The 18439-nt window shown below is 32.6% G+C and overlaps 4 protein-coding genes across 4 annotated transcripts in view; 2 read left to right on the forward strand and 2 right to left on the reverse strand.

The window, feature by feature from the left end:
- Window positions 1-1478: 1478 nt before the first annotated feature.
- Window positions 1479-4673, reverse strand: CBG24478 (the record flags this gene model as incomplete). Its single annotated transcript, XM_045236179.1, has 7 exons — window positions 1479-1542; window positions 1668-1725; window positions 1792-1849; window positions 2741-2945; window positions 3128-3218; window positions 3466-3575; window positions 4471-4673. 7 exons carry the CDS (start codon window positions 4671-4673, stop codon window positions 1479-1481), a joined length of 789 nt encoding a protein of 262 aa, XP_045091344.1.
- A 228-nt stretch (window positions 4674-4901) lies between these two features.
- Window positions 4902-5761, forward strand: CBG24479 (the record flags this gene model as incomplete). Its single annotated transcript, XM_002648267.1, has 3 exons — window positions 4902-5043; window positions 5155-5320; window positions 5542-5761. The coding sequence occupies 3 exons, from the start codon at window positions 4902-4904 to the stop codon at window positions 5759-5761; spliced, it is 528 nt and encodes a 175-aa protein (XP_002648313.1).
- Window positions 5762-7279: 1518 nt separating this feature from the next.
- On the forward strand, window positions 7280-8050 carry CBG24480 (the record flags this gene model as incomplete). The annotated part of the gene is made up of 2 exons (XM_045236181.1): window positions 7280-7445; window positions 7866-8050. 2 exons carry the CDS (start codon window positions 7280-7282, stop codon window positions 8048-8050), a joined length of 351 nt encoding a protein of 116 aa, XP_045091345.1.
- Window positions 8051-17844: 9794 nt separating this feature from the next.
- Window positions 17845-18439, reverse strand: part of CBG26717 — a gene marked incomplete at both ends in the record, with an annotated part of 1459 nt that continues 864 nt past the window's right edge. The window contains 2 exons of the mRNA XM_045236182.1: window positions 17845-18108; window positions 18155-18232. Of these exons, the coding sequence (XP_045100709.1) occupies window positions 17845-18108; window positions 18155-18232 (342 nt within the window). The remainder of the gene's footprint in view (window positions 18109-18154; window positions 18233-18439) is intronic.

Here is an 18439-nt window from a genome sequence, read left to right on the forward strand (position 1 = left end):
CTGAATTTCTGAATTTCTGAATTTCTGAATTTCTGAATTTCTGAATTTCTGAATTTCTGAATTTCTGAATTTCTGAATTTCTGAATTTCTGAATTTCAAAGTTTTCGAATTTCTGAATTTCGGATTTTTTTGGAATTTCAGAAATTCGGAGTTGTCGAGTTTCAGATTTTCAGGTTTTCAGAGTTTTAGAATTTCTGAATTTCTGAATTTCTGAATTTCTGAATTTCTGAATTTCTGAATTTCTGAATTTCTGAATTTTTGAATTTCTGAATTTCTGAATTTCTGAATTTCTGAATTTCTGAATTTCTGAATTTCTGAATTTCTGAATTTCTGAATTTCTGAATTTCTGAATTTCTGAATTTCTGAATTTCTGAATTTCTGAATTTCTGAATTTCTGAATTTCTGAATTTCTGAATTTCTGAATTTCTGAATTTCTGAATTTCTGAATTTCCGAATTTCTGAATTTCTGAATTTTTTAGAATTTCAGATATTGAGATTCTTAGAGTCTGAATTTCTGAATTTCTGAATTTCTGAATTTCTGAATTTCTGAGTTTCTGAATTTCTGAATTTCTGAATTTCTGAATTTCTGAATTTCTGAATTTCTGAATTTCTGAATTTCTGAATTTCTGAATTTCTGAATTTCTGAATTTCTGAATTTCTGCATTTATCCTGGAAAGCTGAATTTGAGCCCATGTCGCAGGTTACTGTACCTCGCACTACAACTACAACTCGTAATTGAATGATAGGTAAATCAAAATTTTGGCTGTTTGGCTGTTGTTCGCATATTGATTCCCAAAAGAAGAGTCGAGTCGAAGTTTCTGGAAGTTTTCTATCAGTTTCTTACACGCCTGAAATTTCTTTTAAAACCCACCAAAAATCATCAGTTCTACGACAATTTTGAGCCGAGTTATAGCGATTTGAAGTTTTAAAGAGACGCAGAGAAACGAGAGTGTCTGACTGTCTGCGTCTCTTCATGTGAAACCTTGAATGGCCATAACTCGACTCGAAAACATCGTAAAAACATGGTACTTGAACTAAAAATACTAAAATTTTCAGTGGAGAATGAATATGAAGGAACGAAAAGGCGCCGCTGCTCACGGCGTGTACTACTGAAACTTCGAGCTCAATTATCTCGGCTTCTATAAGAGATATCGAAAAATTGTCAACTGATAAAATGTTTGTCTTAATATCACCTATATTTTAATAGTGTACCACTTTTTTATATCTTTCACAATAACTGAGATAATTGAGAATCAAAGTAAGTCTAAGAAAATCCCAAAAAAATTTTTGAGAAAAGTTTTTTTTGCACCCTATTCCTTAAAAAACAATAAAACTAACTTCACAGAACAATCCCCACTAGCACTTGGATACAAAAATCCGTTCTTATTTCCACAACTTCTTATTTTTTCCACAACTTCCAAACCACCAGCCGCTGAAAAATTTTATTTTCAAACATTTTCAATAACTTTTTGAAAAAATCACCCATATCCTGATGGTCCAACATTATTATCATCGTAGTACTCGAATTGGTCACATTCTGGTCTGTAAATTTGCTCTGCTGATAATCATTTTTTGAAATTTTCACTGTTTCAGAATTTTACATTTTTTAAAATTTCAAAATTTGGACTATTTCTTTTATTCTTTTTTGTTTCCCAAAAAAAACCTACTTAGATTTTTGCAGATTGTATGTCAGTTGAGTGGCAAATGGAGCGCCAATGTCTTTGGCTGAAAATAATTTCAGTCAAAAATTTTTTATGAAAAGAAATTTTCTTTGAGAAGAATAATCCAAACCAATGCCCGGTAGATCGGCAGTTGCTGTCAATCTGTATTGATTGGTTTTTGTGCCCACCTGAAAAAAAAATGCGCCAAGGCACGGAAAAAAGCACCAGAAATGCGCAAAGCACAAAAAAAGCGCCAAACCCCTGGAAGCGCGCCAACTCACTGAGAAGGCGCAAAGGCGCCAGAAATGCGCAAACACGGAAAATGCGCTAAGTCACTGGAAATGCGTCAACACTGAAAACGCGAAAAGACCACAGAAACGCGTAAAAACACTAAAAATGCGCCCAGTCACTCAAACTGCGCCAAGTCCCGGAAACACGCTAACTGACTGAAACTACGTCAAGTCGCTAACAAGCGCTAGGGCACCCAAGATCCGTCAAGTCACCGGAAACGAGCCAAAACACTGAAAACGCGTCAAGTCACTAAAACTGCACCAAGTCCCGGAAACGCGTTAACTCACTGAAAATGCGGCAGGTGACTGAAAACGCGCTAGTTCACCAAAAACGGGTCAGTTGGCTGAAAATGCGCCAACACACGGAAAACACTATAACTGACTTAAAAGCGCAAACTCACCGAAGATGCGTCAACTAACGAAAAAAACGCCAAGGCTCTGAGAACGCGCCAAGGCACCAAAAATGCGTCAAGTCACTGAAAACGCGTCAAGTCATTCAAAACGCGCAGAGACACCAAAAATGAGTCATCAACTTCAAACGCGCTCAATCACCCAAAATCCGTCAAATGACTGAAATCACGCCAACGCGCAAGCACCAAAAAGACGCAAACTAACTAGAAATACGCAAGCAACAAAAAATCAGCATGGCTCTAAAAATGCGGCAACTCACTGAAAACGTACCAGCGATGTGGAAACTGGCTGAGAAGAGTCTATGCCTAGGGTGACCCTGACTGGCTACAGTAATCAATAAAAACGCGCGAAGTCACTGAGAAAGCACCAGCAACCCACCGTAAATCCATGAAAAATCTGTTTGGCTCTCAACTGTCTTCCACAACACAAATCAATTTGAAGATTGTACGATTTCCCATTATTGCTCATCGCATTCATTGAATCCAATCCCATCCAGAAATTCTTTCCGATTCCCGATTCTCCAAACCAATCAGTGTAGTTGGCATACGGTAGGTCAAATGAGATGTTTTTCAATGTTCCGCGACTGGAAAAATTTTTTTTAAAAACTCAGAAAAATGTGTTACCGGAAATCCAAAAAAAAACGACTGTTCCAAAATTTGTACTCTAAAAGTGTAAAATGAATCTCCATGATTCCATTCGAATAACCTTTCATGTTCTCATATCTGGATTACTGTATACGCTTTTTCCGTAGTCTGGTCACAGTACACACTGATTGGATTGATACCATCTGGATATATAATTTGAATTCCAGATGTTTTGTCCTCCACTTCATCACAATCCGCTGGTAGTTTGGGTGCTGGAAGGAGACTCTAATAGAGTGGCAATCAGAACCCCCCATATATCTCGGTTCTTGTGAAAGATATCAAAAAGTGGTCAATTGATAAAACGTTGGTGATATCATGACAAACATTTTATCAGTATACAGATTTTTGTTATCTCTTATAGAAATTGAGATAATTGAGCTCAATGTTAACGGTTTGTTTAGCCTACGGTAATCAAAAATTTGAGCAATTTTCAAATTTTTCTTCACACAAAAAACGAACCAGTGGTTGTTGGGCTTTGTGTTGGCGTAGATCCAGTACCAGCCGGCGTCGTGGTCTTCGGATTCGGTGCTGGAATGTTTTTTTTGTTTGTGGACCAGGTGATGGATATTCTGAAAAAAAATGTTTTGGGAATTTTTAAAATTTACTATAATAGGTATTAGAATTAACTTGATAAACAAACCATGAGTACTGAAAGATCAAATTTGCAAATAATATAATTTTTTTGAAACAGTAGAAATTCTAGAAATACGAAAAAATTGGAAAAAAAATTTCAGCCAAAAATGGTCAACTTTGAAGACCCACAAAATTATTCCAGAATTTTTCAATTCATCAACAAATTTGAGAGTATACCAAACAAAAATGGAACTTCAATTTCTGGAAGCTTTTTTGGATAAAAATAGAAATTTTCCGGGAATTTTGAAAAATTCAAAAAAAGTTAATTTTCAAAAGATATTCTTAGTTTTAAAAAGCCCATAAAATTTCCAACAAAAATTTATAGTTTTCATTGTTCTAGCTGAAAATTGAAGCGAGTTATGCGTCATTGAAGTTAGTCGAGAGACGCAGAAAAGCTAGAGGACTCTCGCGTCTCTGTGCCTCCTCATGCCCACAAGGGATGGCTTAAAAGGTCATATCTCAAAAACTGGACTAGCTATTAAAAAGTTTTCAACTGCAAAAGTGCTCAGCATATAATTTTACACATTTTCCAATTTTTAGAATTCGGATAACTATGTTAGTTTTTGAGATATACGTTTTAACGCTAAAGCGCTTAAAAGCCGCTTATCTCGTTCAGTTAAATTGTTTCCAAAAACTTGTCAATTATAATAATGAAGCTCTATTTTTGTTCAGTATAACCTGAGATTTTCAGACAAATTGAAAAAGTTTGAACCACTTTTGTAGAACCTCAAAGTTGACAGTTTTTAACTGAAAAACGCAGAGTTCTACTGTGGCAAACCTCTTGTTTTTAGCTTTTAAAATTTCTTGAAACAGTTATTCTTCTCTTCTTACGTTGTAGAAATGGTTCCGGGTCTCAAACTGGTGTATGCATAGATTCTCTGACCATCCGTAGAATCCACATGGAAATTGTATTGATCGATGATCGATCCATCGGATGTTGTTAGTTTCAGACTCACATTGAAACCCTGAAAAAAAGGAGCGTAGCCTAGTCTACAGTATCCAATTATTTGTTTATCAGTTAATCTGCTTGACATTTTGAATTCAAAATGGAGAATTTCTTTTTGAGGAAAAATTTGATGTTTCGTAATTTGGAAATAAATATAAATTTGGTTGTACGCATCGCTTTTGATAAGAAAAAAAGTTGACCATGTCATCATTCCATTCCTCGGCACTTTTTTTTCTTAGTCTTTCAGCAAACTATTTATGTCAATATTTCATTTTGTTTCTTCATTTTTTCCTATTCTTGAAGATTTCAGCTGAGAATGGATTTCGTAACAATTGCGAAAATCGCAAAGGACATCGCCGTAGCAATTCATAAAGCTGATAAGGAAATGAAGGAAAGGTTTAAAAAAATGCTGAAGCACAGAACTTTGGAGGATATTTCAGTTCTACATACCATGCTAGGTAAAATTTATGATACATTTTCTTGTTCATTGCTGTATAAGAATTGTCCCAGAGTTCATTATAAAAAGAAATCGTTTTTTTTATGATAATGATAACTACTTCAACTTTCAGAAAGAGTCGCTGAATCTACCAATCAAAAACTGAAAATAGATTTCGAAAAACATCGAATCCCGGAAAGAATCAAAAAGGTTGGATACTTGGTAAATGGTTCTCATGGCCATTATTTTGCTGGAACAAATGGAGATGGGAAAGACTATACTATTTTCACATGCCTCAGGTTGGTTCTCATCAGTAAAAACATAAAGCTGAATTCCGCTGATGCTCTAATAAAATCTTTTACTTTGAGCTTAATTATTTCAGTCCCTGTGAGAGATATCAAAATTTCGTCAACTAATAAAATGTTCATCATATTATTACCTACATTTTATCAGTTGAAAGATTTTTGATATCTCTTATAAGAACTAAAATAATCAAGCTTGAAGTTCTTAACTTTTCCAGGAACGAAGGCTACTGGATGGACAAGCAACGTGCAGCTTGTGTCGGTGGAGCCGTGGCCGGACTTTTACTTCTTGGAGCTCCCACAGTTTACATGGGATTTATTATTGCAGACATGCAGAAACATTTGAGGGAAATGGAGAAAGATTTGGCTTTCATTGCTGAGGAAATTGAGAGCATTTTTGATCAGACTAACTCGTTGATGTTGGCTAATGTTGTATAAAGAATTTATCTTATCACCAATCTGATTAATGATGGTGTTCGAGTTTTTCAGCTTTGATAACATATAACAACTAACGGAAAAAAATAAATTAAGTTTCAATAAAGATAGTGAATAGAAAATACAATAAAGAAAAACAAAGTTTTTCGAAACTAAAAATTTACTTGAACTTCAGGCTCAATTTGTCAACTGATAAAATGCTTATCACAATATCACTAACATTTTTTAGTTGACAAGTTTTTGATACCTCTTGCAGAAATTGTGTTAATTGAGCTCAATGTGCAAGTATAGGGTACCCTTCTATTAGAACAGATTGATGGTATATTAGGTGTGGGTATTAATTAAATATTTTTTAATGAAAGAATTGCTGTTTCAGAAAATTTTTAAAACAATATTACTGGCTTTTCAATTAATAGGTCGATCAACTAGTCCCATCCCGTTTATCAATTTCTTTTTTTTTTAATTTGTCCGATTTTAATTAATGCAACTCTGTACCTACACTTTGACCTTAATTATCTCGGCTCCTAAAAAGAATATCCAAAATTTGTCAACTGATAAAATGTTTATCATAAACTCATAAGTAACTAGTTGACCAAATTTAAATATCTTTTACCGGAGCCGAGATAATTAAAGGTGGGGGGACATGAAAAAATAATGTTCTCGAAATTCCGTTCAAAGATGCCTCTCGAGGAGTTGAACTTGTGGGGGCGATGATTGAGGGTGCGGCGCCGCTACCGACTGAGCCACGCGGGCAAAGAGAAAGCGCACGCCCCATTGCATACATAAAGGCGAGGACGACAGCTGTACGCAGAGTGACATTAACCGTTGTACACCGTCACGGTAGAATGCATACTCTAGCTACAAAAAAACTACGAAAAATCTCCTGTCCCCCCACCTTTAAGCTCAAAGCGAAAGATTAAAAAAAAATAAAAATAAAAATTTTCTGTTTCAACAAATTTTCTTTTAACATTTATCAAAAAACTTGAGATGTACATCGCGGATATTTTGTTCCAGTTTTTAGGAGACAAACAAAAATTGCGACAAATTCGAAAATATTTTTTTTCTAGAAGGATGTGGGACATGAAAGTCATTTCTTTGAAGTTTAACTGAAAACGCCTGAAATTTCCTACTGAATACACCAAAAATCATCTTTCTATGACAATTTTTAGCCGAGCTATAGGGATTTGAAGTTTTTGAGAGACGCAGAGAAACGAGGGCGTCTCACTGGCTGCGTCTCCAACAAGTTCAACTTTTTGAGATGTTTTTACATTGTTCCTGCTTCTTTAAATTGAAGAATTAAAAAATCAAAATTCTTATCAATTTCTTCCATACATTAATAATGAAACAGTTTGGCAAAAAATTTTATTGTTTGCTTAAAATGAATGGACTATAAGAAAGAAAAGAAAGAAGATAAGAAAGAACAATCGTTTTTAGTACTTTTTTAATTTCGAAATTTTCCACTATTTTTTCTTAGTTTCTAGCTTCCAGATTATAATTTTAAGCCCAAAATTTCAGAGAACTATGGCAGATGTGGTGAAAATTTTCAACAATGTGGCGACTGGTGTGAAAAGTGTGAACACAATAGTCACAACTTTTGATAAAATCGATAAATCGGTCAAAGAGAATAATAAGAAGATTCTGAAGCCAAGAGTGATTATGGATATCTCCATTTTGCAGACTATTCTGGGTAAGTTTTCCAGTTTTTGCAGGAATTAAGACCCAAAAATTCAGAAATTCAGAAATTCAGAAATTCAGAAATTCAGAAATTCAGAAATTCAGAAATTCAGAAATTCAGAAATTCAGAAATTCAGAAATTCAGAAATTCAGAAATTCAGAAATTCAGAAATTCAGAAATTCAGAAATTCAGAAATTCAGAAATTCAGAAATTCAGAAATTCAGAAATTCAGAAATTCAGAAATTCAGAAATTCAGAAATTCAGAAATTCAGAAATTCAGAAATTCAGAAATTCAGAAATTCAGAAATTCAGAAATTCAGAAATTCAGAAATTCAGAAATTCAAAAAAACCTAAATCAAAATATTCCAGAAAAAGTGGCGAAATCAAAAAACCCCGAACTCATTCAAGACTTTGAAAAGCATCAAATCACAGAGAGGCTGGAGAATATTGCAGTTCTTATCATACAGTACCACACAAGAGATGGTGGGAATTTAAATAAAAAAGAAAAACAGAGATTGGCATTTGTTGTTGAGGAAGTGGAGTGTATTTATGATCATGCGAAGGCTCTTATGATGGCAAATGCACTGTCTAGTGGCTCTACTGTCATGAGAATTTGATCTAATTACTTTAAGCTTGACTATCTGGGTTACTGTAAGAGATATCAAAAAGTTTTCAACTGAGGAAATATTTCTGATAATATGATAAATGCTTTGTTAGTTGACAACTTTTTGATATCTTTTATAGCGGAGATAATTGAGCTTAAAGATTTTGTGGTTATCAAAAATTACACTGATGAATAAAAAGTTACAGTTTCAGAATAACAATTTTTTAAAACTTTTTGATTCATAAAATTAATTGTTACTTTTTTCCATAAATGCAAATTAAGTCCCTAATCATTTTGAATTTGTTTATCTCGGCTACTGTAAGAGATATCAAAATTTTGACAACTGATAAAATGTTTGTCAAAAAGTCAAAAATATTTTGTTGTATGACAGTTTTTTGATATCTTTCACAGCAATTGAGATAATTAAGATCTTGATTTTTTCAATCTTTCTGATGAATAAAAAGTCACTGTTTCAAAATAACTATTTTCGATAACTTTTTGATTCATAAAAACTGGTAGTTTTTCCACATATAAATTAAATCTAATCCTTCTGGAGTCTCTGATCTAATTAGTTCGATATCAATTATCTCGGTTACTGTAAGAGGTATAAAAAAGTTGTCAACTAATAAAATATTTCTGATAACATGATAAACATTTTATTAGTTAATCACTTTTTGATATCTTTCACAGTAACCGAGATAATTGAGCTTAAGGTCTGGTACTTTTTCAAAAACATTATTCTGATGAATAAAAAGTCATTGTTTCAAAGTAACCATTTTTGATAACTTTTTGATAGCAAATAATTCGGAGAGTACAAAAATTTAGGGGTCGTTGGGGTACAAAGCAATTTTGGGTTACAAAATCTTCAATTCGGGGGTACAAAATACCTGAAAAAGGCTTAGTTTTGTACCCCCGAATTGTGAATTTTGTACCCCTAAATCACTTTGTACCAAATTGTACCCCCGAATTATTGTACCCTCCAAATTATGTGCCCTTTTTGATTCAAAAAAATTGGTAGTTTTTCCACAAATATATTTTCCACAAATATAAACAAATATAATAAATCTAATCCTTCTGGAGTCTCTGATCAAATTAGTTTGAGCTCAATTATCTCGGTAACTGTCAGAGATATCATATTATGATAAATCTTTTATCAGTTGACAAACAATTGCTAAATCAAAGGTTCTGAAATGTTCGGTTGCAAAATGCCAGCTCAAAAAATACACTGTCAAGTGGCTGTCATGAGAATTTGATCCAATTTTTTTGAGATTAATTATCTGGGTTACTGTAAGAGTTATCAAAAAGTTGTCAACTGATAGAATATTTATGACAATTTGATTAATACTTTGTTAGTTAACAACTTTTTGATACCTTTTATAGCAGATGAAAAATGATTCTGATGAATAAAAAGTTACTGTTTCAGAATAACAATTTTTTAAAACTTTTTGATTCATAAAATTAATTGTTACTTTTTTCCATAAATGCAAATTAAGTCCCTAATCATTTTGAATTTATTTATCTCGATTACTGTAAGAGATATCAAAATTTTGTCAACTAATAAAATGTTTGTCAGAAAGTTAAAAATATTGGGTTAGTTGACAATTTTTTGATATCTTTTACAGAAATTGGGATAATTAAGCTTAAAGATGTTGCATTTTTTGAAAATGGTTTGGATGAATAAAAAGTTACTATTTCAAAATAACATAATTCTTTATTCATAGAAATTGGTATCTGCTTAATACTGGAGTTTCGATCTAATTGCGTTGAGCTCAATTATCTGAGTTCCTGTGAGAGATAACAAAAAGTTGTCAACTGTTGAAATGTTTCTGATGATCTGATAAACATTTTATCAGTTGACAACTTTTTGTTATCTTTTACAGGAGCTCAGATAATCAAATTCAAATTGAGCTATGAATTCTGATGAATAAAGTTTTTTTTTTTGAAAAAAATTACTACTGTTTCAAAAAATTTTAATTAATTCGTTATTTGATATATATTCACAATACTGTTAAATTACTGTTAATAGTTGAATGAGTACAAGTTTGCGAAAACACTAAAAGTTCCTATTTTAGGTATGAAACACACATTTTTTGCTGTTTCAAAAAAATAATTTCTATTTCTTTGTTAATCAAAAATTGATAATTTTTTCTCATCTCTAAAAAAACCAAAACTCAAAAAAATGGACTTTTTTTTCAAATTAATTTTTTTGGTTATTCTAGGGAAATTTCAGTATTTTTGAGTTCAGAATATATATTTTATCATTTTGGTTTTAGATTCAAAACATTTTGGATACCTAATTTTGAATTCTTAATTGAAAGGAAAAAACTCTTTCTTTAAACATTCTAACAAGTGAATCTTGACAAATTAAAAATCATTCCAAAGTACTTTAGTTGAAACAGTAGTTATTAAGAAAGGAGTTTGATGGAAAATAACATTGTCAATCGAATTATGTAGTTTTCAGATATCTTCTAAATACTAGTTATTATGATTTCACCAGCAAACACCCAAAATTTCCTACAAAATCCACAAAAAAACCATTGTTCTACGACAATTTTAAGCCGAGTTATGACGATTTGAAGTTTTTGAGAGACGCAGAGAAACGAGAGTGCCTGACTGTCTGCGTCTCTCTACGAAAATCTTGAAATGCCCATAACTCGGCTTAAAACCATCGAAGAAACTTGATTCTTGAATGTAATATTCTTAAAAAGATGAAAAATCCTCGAATTTTTTTTCGAATAAAAAAACTCTGTTTCAAAAATTACATTTTTGATGCTAAATTTGGACTGTGCTACTTTATGGCCGTTTATGACTTTCAAAAACTTCCAAAAAAATTTCAAATTTTTTGTCCCATAAACTTTGATAATTATCATTTTTAAAAATGAAAATATTAAAGGTGTGGGGACAGGGGATTTTACGGGGGATTTTCGGGGCCAGAGTATGCATTTCAATGTTTCTGCAAAAAATATCTAAAAGTACAGTAATTTTGAAACGGAAATTTAAAAAATAAAATGATATGCTGAAACTCGTGAACGAAAAAAGAGAAATCTCCGTATAATTATTGAGAAACTTGTTAAAACTCGAGAAAAATGTTTTAAAAATTGCAACTTTTTCTAGAATTTAGGTTATTTAGCCACTACAAGAAATCAAAGTTTAGATCTTTGAAAAATTTTCAAAATGATTCTGAAACAGTGCAAAAAATTGTCACTTTCATCCTAAGAAGATTGGCAAAAGCTTAAGATTATAGGAATTTTGATAATGATAACAAGGAAAAAAATGATATAAATTTTCATCGCAGTTTCTATGATGGGATGACTAAATTTTCAAAATCGATAAACTTCAAAATATTGAATAGAAACAGATAAAAAATTGAGGGAATGTTAACATTAAACCTTTAAATGTTGGTCTATATGTGTGTATGTGTTTCCTGTATTGAAACTGCAAAGATTTTGTTTGAAAATTTCTCAAAAAATAATGATACAGAAAAATTTACAAACTTTTGGAAAAAATTCAAATTTTTATTTATTCTGAAAATTTTTTTAATTTGAATATTTGTAAAGTAATATCGGGAGGATCGTATTTTGCGATTTCCGAATTTCTGGAATTTTCAAAGTTAGTTTGAAACATATAAATTCGTATCACCGCCACAGGTTGATAAAGTAATCAAATGGTGAGTTTCGTAAAATTTGGGTTTTCGATGAAACAGAAAATAAATTTATATTTAACTTTTTTGAAAAGATAGATAGGATTGCTGTTTTTTTCAGAATTTTTTCAAATCTGGAAATCACTTATACAATTATCATTAATCAGTTTTTTGCAGAGTTTATAAATATGTTTCAGTAAACGTCTACCGTAATCCAGTTATTGTAATACAGTGAAATTTGATTTTTAAATGAAACAGAAAAATAGTTTCCTAGTGAAAATTTATTTTAAAATATAATTTACCGAGGCTCAATAAATAACTTGAAAACTCTGCAAAATTTATATTTTTGATGAAACAGATATTTTTTCTGTTTTTCAGAATTTTACTGGGAATTTTAAATTTTTTGGACGAATTTCTTCAACTTTTTAAGCTTCTGGAAACTCTGAAATTCTCAAAGTATTTTGAATTTTAATTATCTTTTTTGAAACTTTTTAAAAAATTATGATAATTTGAGAAATTTTTATTGAATCTAAATTATTGAAAAAATACAATTTCAGCAATGGGAATTTTTTTTGTTGAAAAACTTGAATGATAAAAAATTAAATCTGTATCTCAGAAAAAATTGTTTTTTTTCTAGAAAAATGAACATTGAAACAGTAATTTTTGGGAAAATTTTTGATTTTAATTTAAAAAAAAATCCTAAATGACCAATAAAAGTACTAGAAATTGAAGAACTAACTAGAAATTTTCTTAACAAATTTTGAATTTCAAATGAAACAGCATTTTTTTTCAGCAAATTCTTTTACATTTTCTAACTTTTTTGGACCGAAATAACTTGTTTTTCTTGGGAATTTTATTAACCGTTTTGGCTTCAAAAATTTGAATTTTTTCAATTTCATAGGGTTCTGGAAAATCTGAAATTCTTATAGTATTTTTCGGAGATTTCACCGATTTTTCAAAGTTTGATTTTGAAATTTTAGGAATTGTTTTCAAACATGGAATTTTCGGATATGGACAGGATTCGGAAAGTAGGGGGTAGTGTTCAGGAGGGTACTGTAGTTGTAGGAAATGATTTGGCGCAAAATTTGAAACTTGAAACTGGTATAAAGGAATCATTGGATATGGATGGATTACTGTAGGAGGCGGGAGTTTCCAGAAAAATTGAAAACCTCTGTCCGGGTCGAACTTTTGGAGTTCAATGTAGGATTTTTGGGGCGTTGCGGGATCTGAAAAAATTTAGAAATTAAAAGAATATATATCCTGAATTTCTGAATTTCTGAATTTCTGAATTTCTGAATTTCTGAATTTCTGAATTTCTGAATTTCTGAATTTCTGAATTTCTGAATTTCTGAATTTCTGAATTTCTGAATTTCTGAATTTCTGAATTTCTGAATTTCTGAATTTCTGAATTTCTGAATTTCTGAATTTCTGAATTTCTGAATTTCTGAATTTCTGAATTTCTGAATTTCTGAATTTCTGAATTTCTGAATTTCTGAATTTCTGAATTTCTGAATTTCTGAATTTCTGAATTTCTGAATTTCTGAATTTCTGAATTTCTGAATTTCTGAATTTCTGAATTTCTGAATTTCTGAATTTCTGAATTTCTGAATTTCTGATTTAAAAATCCCACCTGATTTCCCATTTATCATCCCATTTGCCTCTGTTTGATCCTCAATTTTTTCCTTCACAATATTGAAATTCTTCTGGTTTGTGAATAAAAAATCATCAAAGATTTGGGTATCCAGAATTCTCATTTTCAGATTTTCCAGACAGCTGAAATTTCAAATTTTTAAAAAATTAAAAAAGTACCAAATTTCCATTATTCTGAATGAAATTCAGCCTTTTTTAGAATTATTACAGAATAAAAAAAAGTAAAGTAAAACTCAAAAATAAGAAAAATGGAAGTCTCTGAGAGGTCTCTCTAGTTGCTATAGAAACTTGAAAAACGAGAGAGTATAGGAAGGATGAGAGACGCAGAGAAATTTGAGTAGGATAAGAAGAAAAAGAAGAGGGGGGAGATTTATGGGTTGTATAGTTGAAAATATACTAATGGGAAATGAGGGAAATGAGGGAAAAAAGAAATTCAGAAATTCAGAAATTTAGTTATTAGAATTGTATTACTATCTGAGCAATTGATATATTTTCGGTTCATTTGTTGAGTATAACTTGAAACAGAAAAAAAAGTTTCCAGTTTACTCTTTTTTTCTCCGATTTCACTTAATTTATCTGGTAGGAATCCAAAGTGGCCAACTACTAAAATATTACTGATAACACAGTGCGTCCAATAAGTTTAGGACCCCCCCCCCCTATATTTCGGCCGTCTGGGCGGCTCCGCGACGTTTCGCAAGTACGACGTTTCGAAAGTAACAGCTTTGCGCTTTTTTGCATGGAACAAAAAGCAAAAACTTGTATTTGAGTGTTTAAATGGCTTTTCGAACACAATTTTGTATATTTGAAGCTGTTTCACACATTTTTCGATACCGTCCAATAAGTTTAGGACCCCCTGAAATTTTCGAAATTTTGAAATTTTTTGTCAAATTTTCGCTTCTAAACTGAAAATAAATTTTAAATTTGAGCTTTCTTCGTATGTTTTCATAAGTAATTGAAAGAATTTTCATAATTTGTCGACTTTTCAAATCATCGAATTTCCTCATTTCTCCTCATATTTTGGGTATTTTTGTGAAAATGTCCCAAGATGCCGACAAATTTAAACATTTTGAAGGAAACAAGAATGAAACATACAGAGAATGAGATTAAGAAGTTAATTTAAGTACTGGGAGCGCGGTCCGGGCCTTGATTGGGTACATATGCTATGATAATCTTGCCATCCTCAAGATTCATCAACTGTGTGAAAATGGTGGTTTGGTGAATCGAGAGAAACTGCTTTAACGGTCTAGAACTAATTCGAATTGCTTTCAATCAATGTACAAATGATCATATAAGCCTTTTTCCATATTGTCACAACTTATTAAGTCCAGGATCCCCATGTAGGAAAATATCCGTTTACCAGTGGTGGAAAATCTTGAGGATGACAGGATTATCATAACGCCTGTACCCAATCAAGGCCCGGACTGCGCTCCCAATACTTAAGTTAACTTCTCAGCCTAATTCTCTGTATGCTCCATTATTTTTTCCTTCAAAATTTTTGAATTTTTCGGCATTTTGGGTCATTTTCACAAAAATACCCAAAAAATGAGGAGATTCGATGATTTGAAAAGTCGACAAATTATGAAAATTCTTTCAATTACTTATGAAAAAATACGAAAAAAGCTCAAATTTAAAAGTTATTTTCAGTTTAGAAGCGAAAATTTGACAAGAACATTTCAAAATTTCGAAAATTTCAGGGGGTCCCTAACTTATCGGACGGTATCGAAAAATTGTCTTTTTGGTGGTACGCAGGGACCAAGAATGGTGGGACACCCAAAATTTGTTCCCTGGGATAATTTTAGATTTGAAATCGAACTGCATTCACAGATTTTTGTTAACTATTCTAGTTTTGGCCAGACGGCCAAAATCTAGGGGGGGGGGCCCTAAACTTATTGGACGCACTGTATGTTAAACATTTTGTTAGTTGAGAAATTTTTGATATCTCTCACAGGAACCAAGATAAATCGAGTCAAATTAAGTGGTCCTTCTATTAGAGGCTTCAAGTAATGTTTCAGATTACTCTTTAAAATCAGCAAGATCAAGAACCTGTCGACAAGATTTTATTATTCAATCAGCCCTTCTCCTAAAATCCCAATTATTCAATTTAGCCCTGGATTACAAACCCAACAAAGAAATGTCTAAATTTACTGTACAAATCACTTTTGGAATCTCGAAAAGGACCATACGTCAAAGGAGCAGATTTGAGTTTTTTGGCTGGCTGGAGTGGAAAGAAAATGTAAGTGTCTGTGTGTCCAGATGTCTCAGTCAAGTTTATCGCTATAAACTCATTAGTATTATTTTGTATCTAGCTCCATTTACATATTTTTTCTGAAACAGAATAAACTTTTGAAATTCAAAACTTTGATTTGCGGTTTCAGCGGAGCAATTTGAATTTTTGAAAATCTGGGTAAAATTAATTTGACAGGTGGCTTCAAACGTCTGTGGGTCCCAATGTCAAAAACTTTTTTCATGTACAGCATCGAAAAAATTTTTGTAAATCTGGAAATTCAAGTGGGGCGTCTATAGTTTTAGGTTTTCTGAAAGAAACCTCTCGTTTTCGAAAAAAAAAATGGTGGTCGGTGTGTCGGTATGTCTAGATGTCGGCAGTAGTATCCGAAGTAAAACGAAGCATTTTTAGTTTGTGGATTTTTTCTAACAAATTTTTTTGAAACTGTGATTTTTTTTTAATTCTACTGTTTAAAATGTGAACTTTCAACTTTGAATGGTTGAAAGTCAATCAATAAAGCTGAAGCCTTAATAACACAAAAAATGGTGAAAAGCATACTTGTAACGGGCCGGGCTTTTTCCCGAATTTCGGAGGCCCGGCGGGCCTATCATTCCACAAGTTTTGAAAATTTCAAAAAACGAAAAAAATCACATAAGGGGGGACCCTTATGTGATTTTTTTCGATCAAAAAATTTTTTTCGAGTTGTTTAAAATGTTTTTTGATCAAACAGAAAAACAATCCAAAAAGCACAAAAAAAAATTGTATTGAGAGCTCAAAATTCGGTTCAAAATGATAAAATTTTTGCTACCGGGCCTTCCGGGAAATTTTTTTTGAAATTTTTTTCCTCAGGCCCGGCCCGGGCCGGCCCGGAATTTTACAAGCATGGTGAAAAATAGACAAAACACCATTAGAAATCATCAAAAATCTGGAAATGTTTTGATTTAAAGGAGGCCAGACACCAAAAAAAAAGTTTTCCTGATATTTTGCATAGAGAACCCCCTTGAGGGGTTGTATTCATGACAGGCAGCTCAGGGGTACAGCGCTGCTACCGGCTGAGCTACGAGGGCGCGAAGGCGCCTGACGACCGATGGTCTACATAAGCGCAATTTCGTCCCCCGAACTGTCCCCCGAAATTTTTGCTGTCTCGCCTCCTTTAAGTAACTATTAGGTTGTCTGGAAAGTTCCTGTCATTTTTAGCGTCAAATACATTCAAAGTGAAGAAGGTCAAAACGATGTCGGATAAATTGGAGGTAATGACCATTGTTATCAATGACTATCTGCCAACGCTCCACAAAATTGTGGATGCCTTCCTTCCAGAACTCCGGTCACAGCGAATCGTAAATCAAGTCAACCCATTTTAGATATCATGTTTTGAAGTGATTTTTTTCAATCAAGATGACTTTAGAAATGGCTGGATAGGCCGTTGTCAGAAAGTCCAAGGTTCGGCCTATTTGATGAATTAGACAGAATCGTCTAGCCAAATCCAGCGAGACCAGCCCGAGTCTTTCTTCCCGCATGAGGTTGCTGATTTCAATTTTGAAAATACACCTTTGTGTTTCTCTCCATGGGAGACCCACTTAGAGTCAGAGTTATGTCGCCTGACAAGAATAGGTATCGGTCGTAAAAGTGACACCTTCATCCAAAACCTCTCAATACTCCACTCCTTGGTAGACCACCATACCGACCGCATCCCATTTTAAAATGAATTTCACGTTTCGGGACGTCTGGTGGTTGGGCTTCTTTGTCAACCTACTTGGATTGTTGTTTATAGTAATCATACATTACTAATTTATCACCACTAGTAATGATTTGATTCTAGCATCCATGTGTGCAACGCAGGATGGGAAGATTCAAACAGGTACCCACACGTTTAAAAAGTTGCATTGAGCCAAAATGTGTGGTCCATATCTACCGATTTTTTTCGTCTTTGCCGAGAGTTTCCAATTCATGGCTTTTTGACGAAATGCTTGCCACTGATGTACTTGATATATCCCGCCAAATTAGCCCCACCAATATACTGATAAAACGATAGCTCCCTCGCTTGTATCTTGGTCAAGAAAACAACGTTTGAAAACATGTGATCAGAAATGACAGGAACTTTCCAAACAACCTAATAACTTGGGATTCTTTCAGTAAAGCTAGTGGATTATATGGTTTTGTAACATTATGGTATTGCTTTGTTTTAACGAATAGAGTTGAACTTTGAAACAGAAATTTTATTTGAAAACGAGGAATTATAACAAAAACTAACAACATTTCGAAAACAAAAAATAACAAAAAATAACAGCATTCTTCAAAAAGAGTCATCTGAATCCTTTAAAAGTTTATACAATTTCGATTTTTTAAAACATTCATTACAGGACGTTTGGACGTTTCCATTGATATAACATGGTGGAGTAGTTTCAGAATTTTCCAGGATTTCCCCAGTTTTTTGACATCTCGATTCCTCTAACTCATCAGAAAAATCCTCTCCAGAAAATGAAGTTCTTCTGGAAAAATCGGTGACGTTGGTTGAGGATTCTGGAGTTCCAAAACTTGATGTTCTTGAAGTAAATTTCTGGAATTTTTTCGATTTTTTAAATTTAAAAATTTCGAAATTCTACCTCAAGATGTGCCATTTGACTGAAACGAAGTTTATTTTCCGTATCTTCAAATCGTCTTCTTTTGAACCAACGGAGCAACTGAAAAAAGATAAGACATCGGGACACACAGATCGACAGAGATATTTTACCCAAGGAAAAGTACCGTAAAACCTCTAATAGAACGACACCCGGATCTTAGCGTATTATATATTCATTAGAAACAGTAAAAATTAACCAGTTTATTTTTTGAGTTTGGTATTCCTGGAAAAAAAACCCTTGATAAACAGTAAAAAAATTATATTTTTC

This window comes from Caenorhabditis briggsae (genome assembly GCF_000004555.2).
Source record: "Caenorhabditis briggsae complete genome, chrIV, whole genome shotgun sequence".
Taxonomy (NCBI): Eukaryota; Metazoa; Nematoda; class Chromadorea; order Rhabditida; family Rhabditidae; genus Caenorhabditis; species Caenorhabditis briggsae.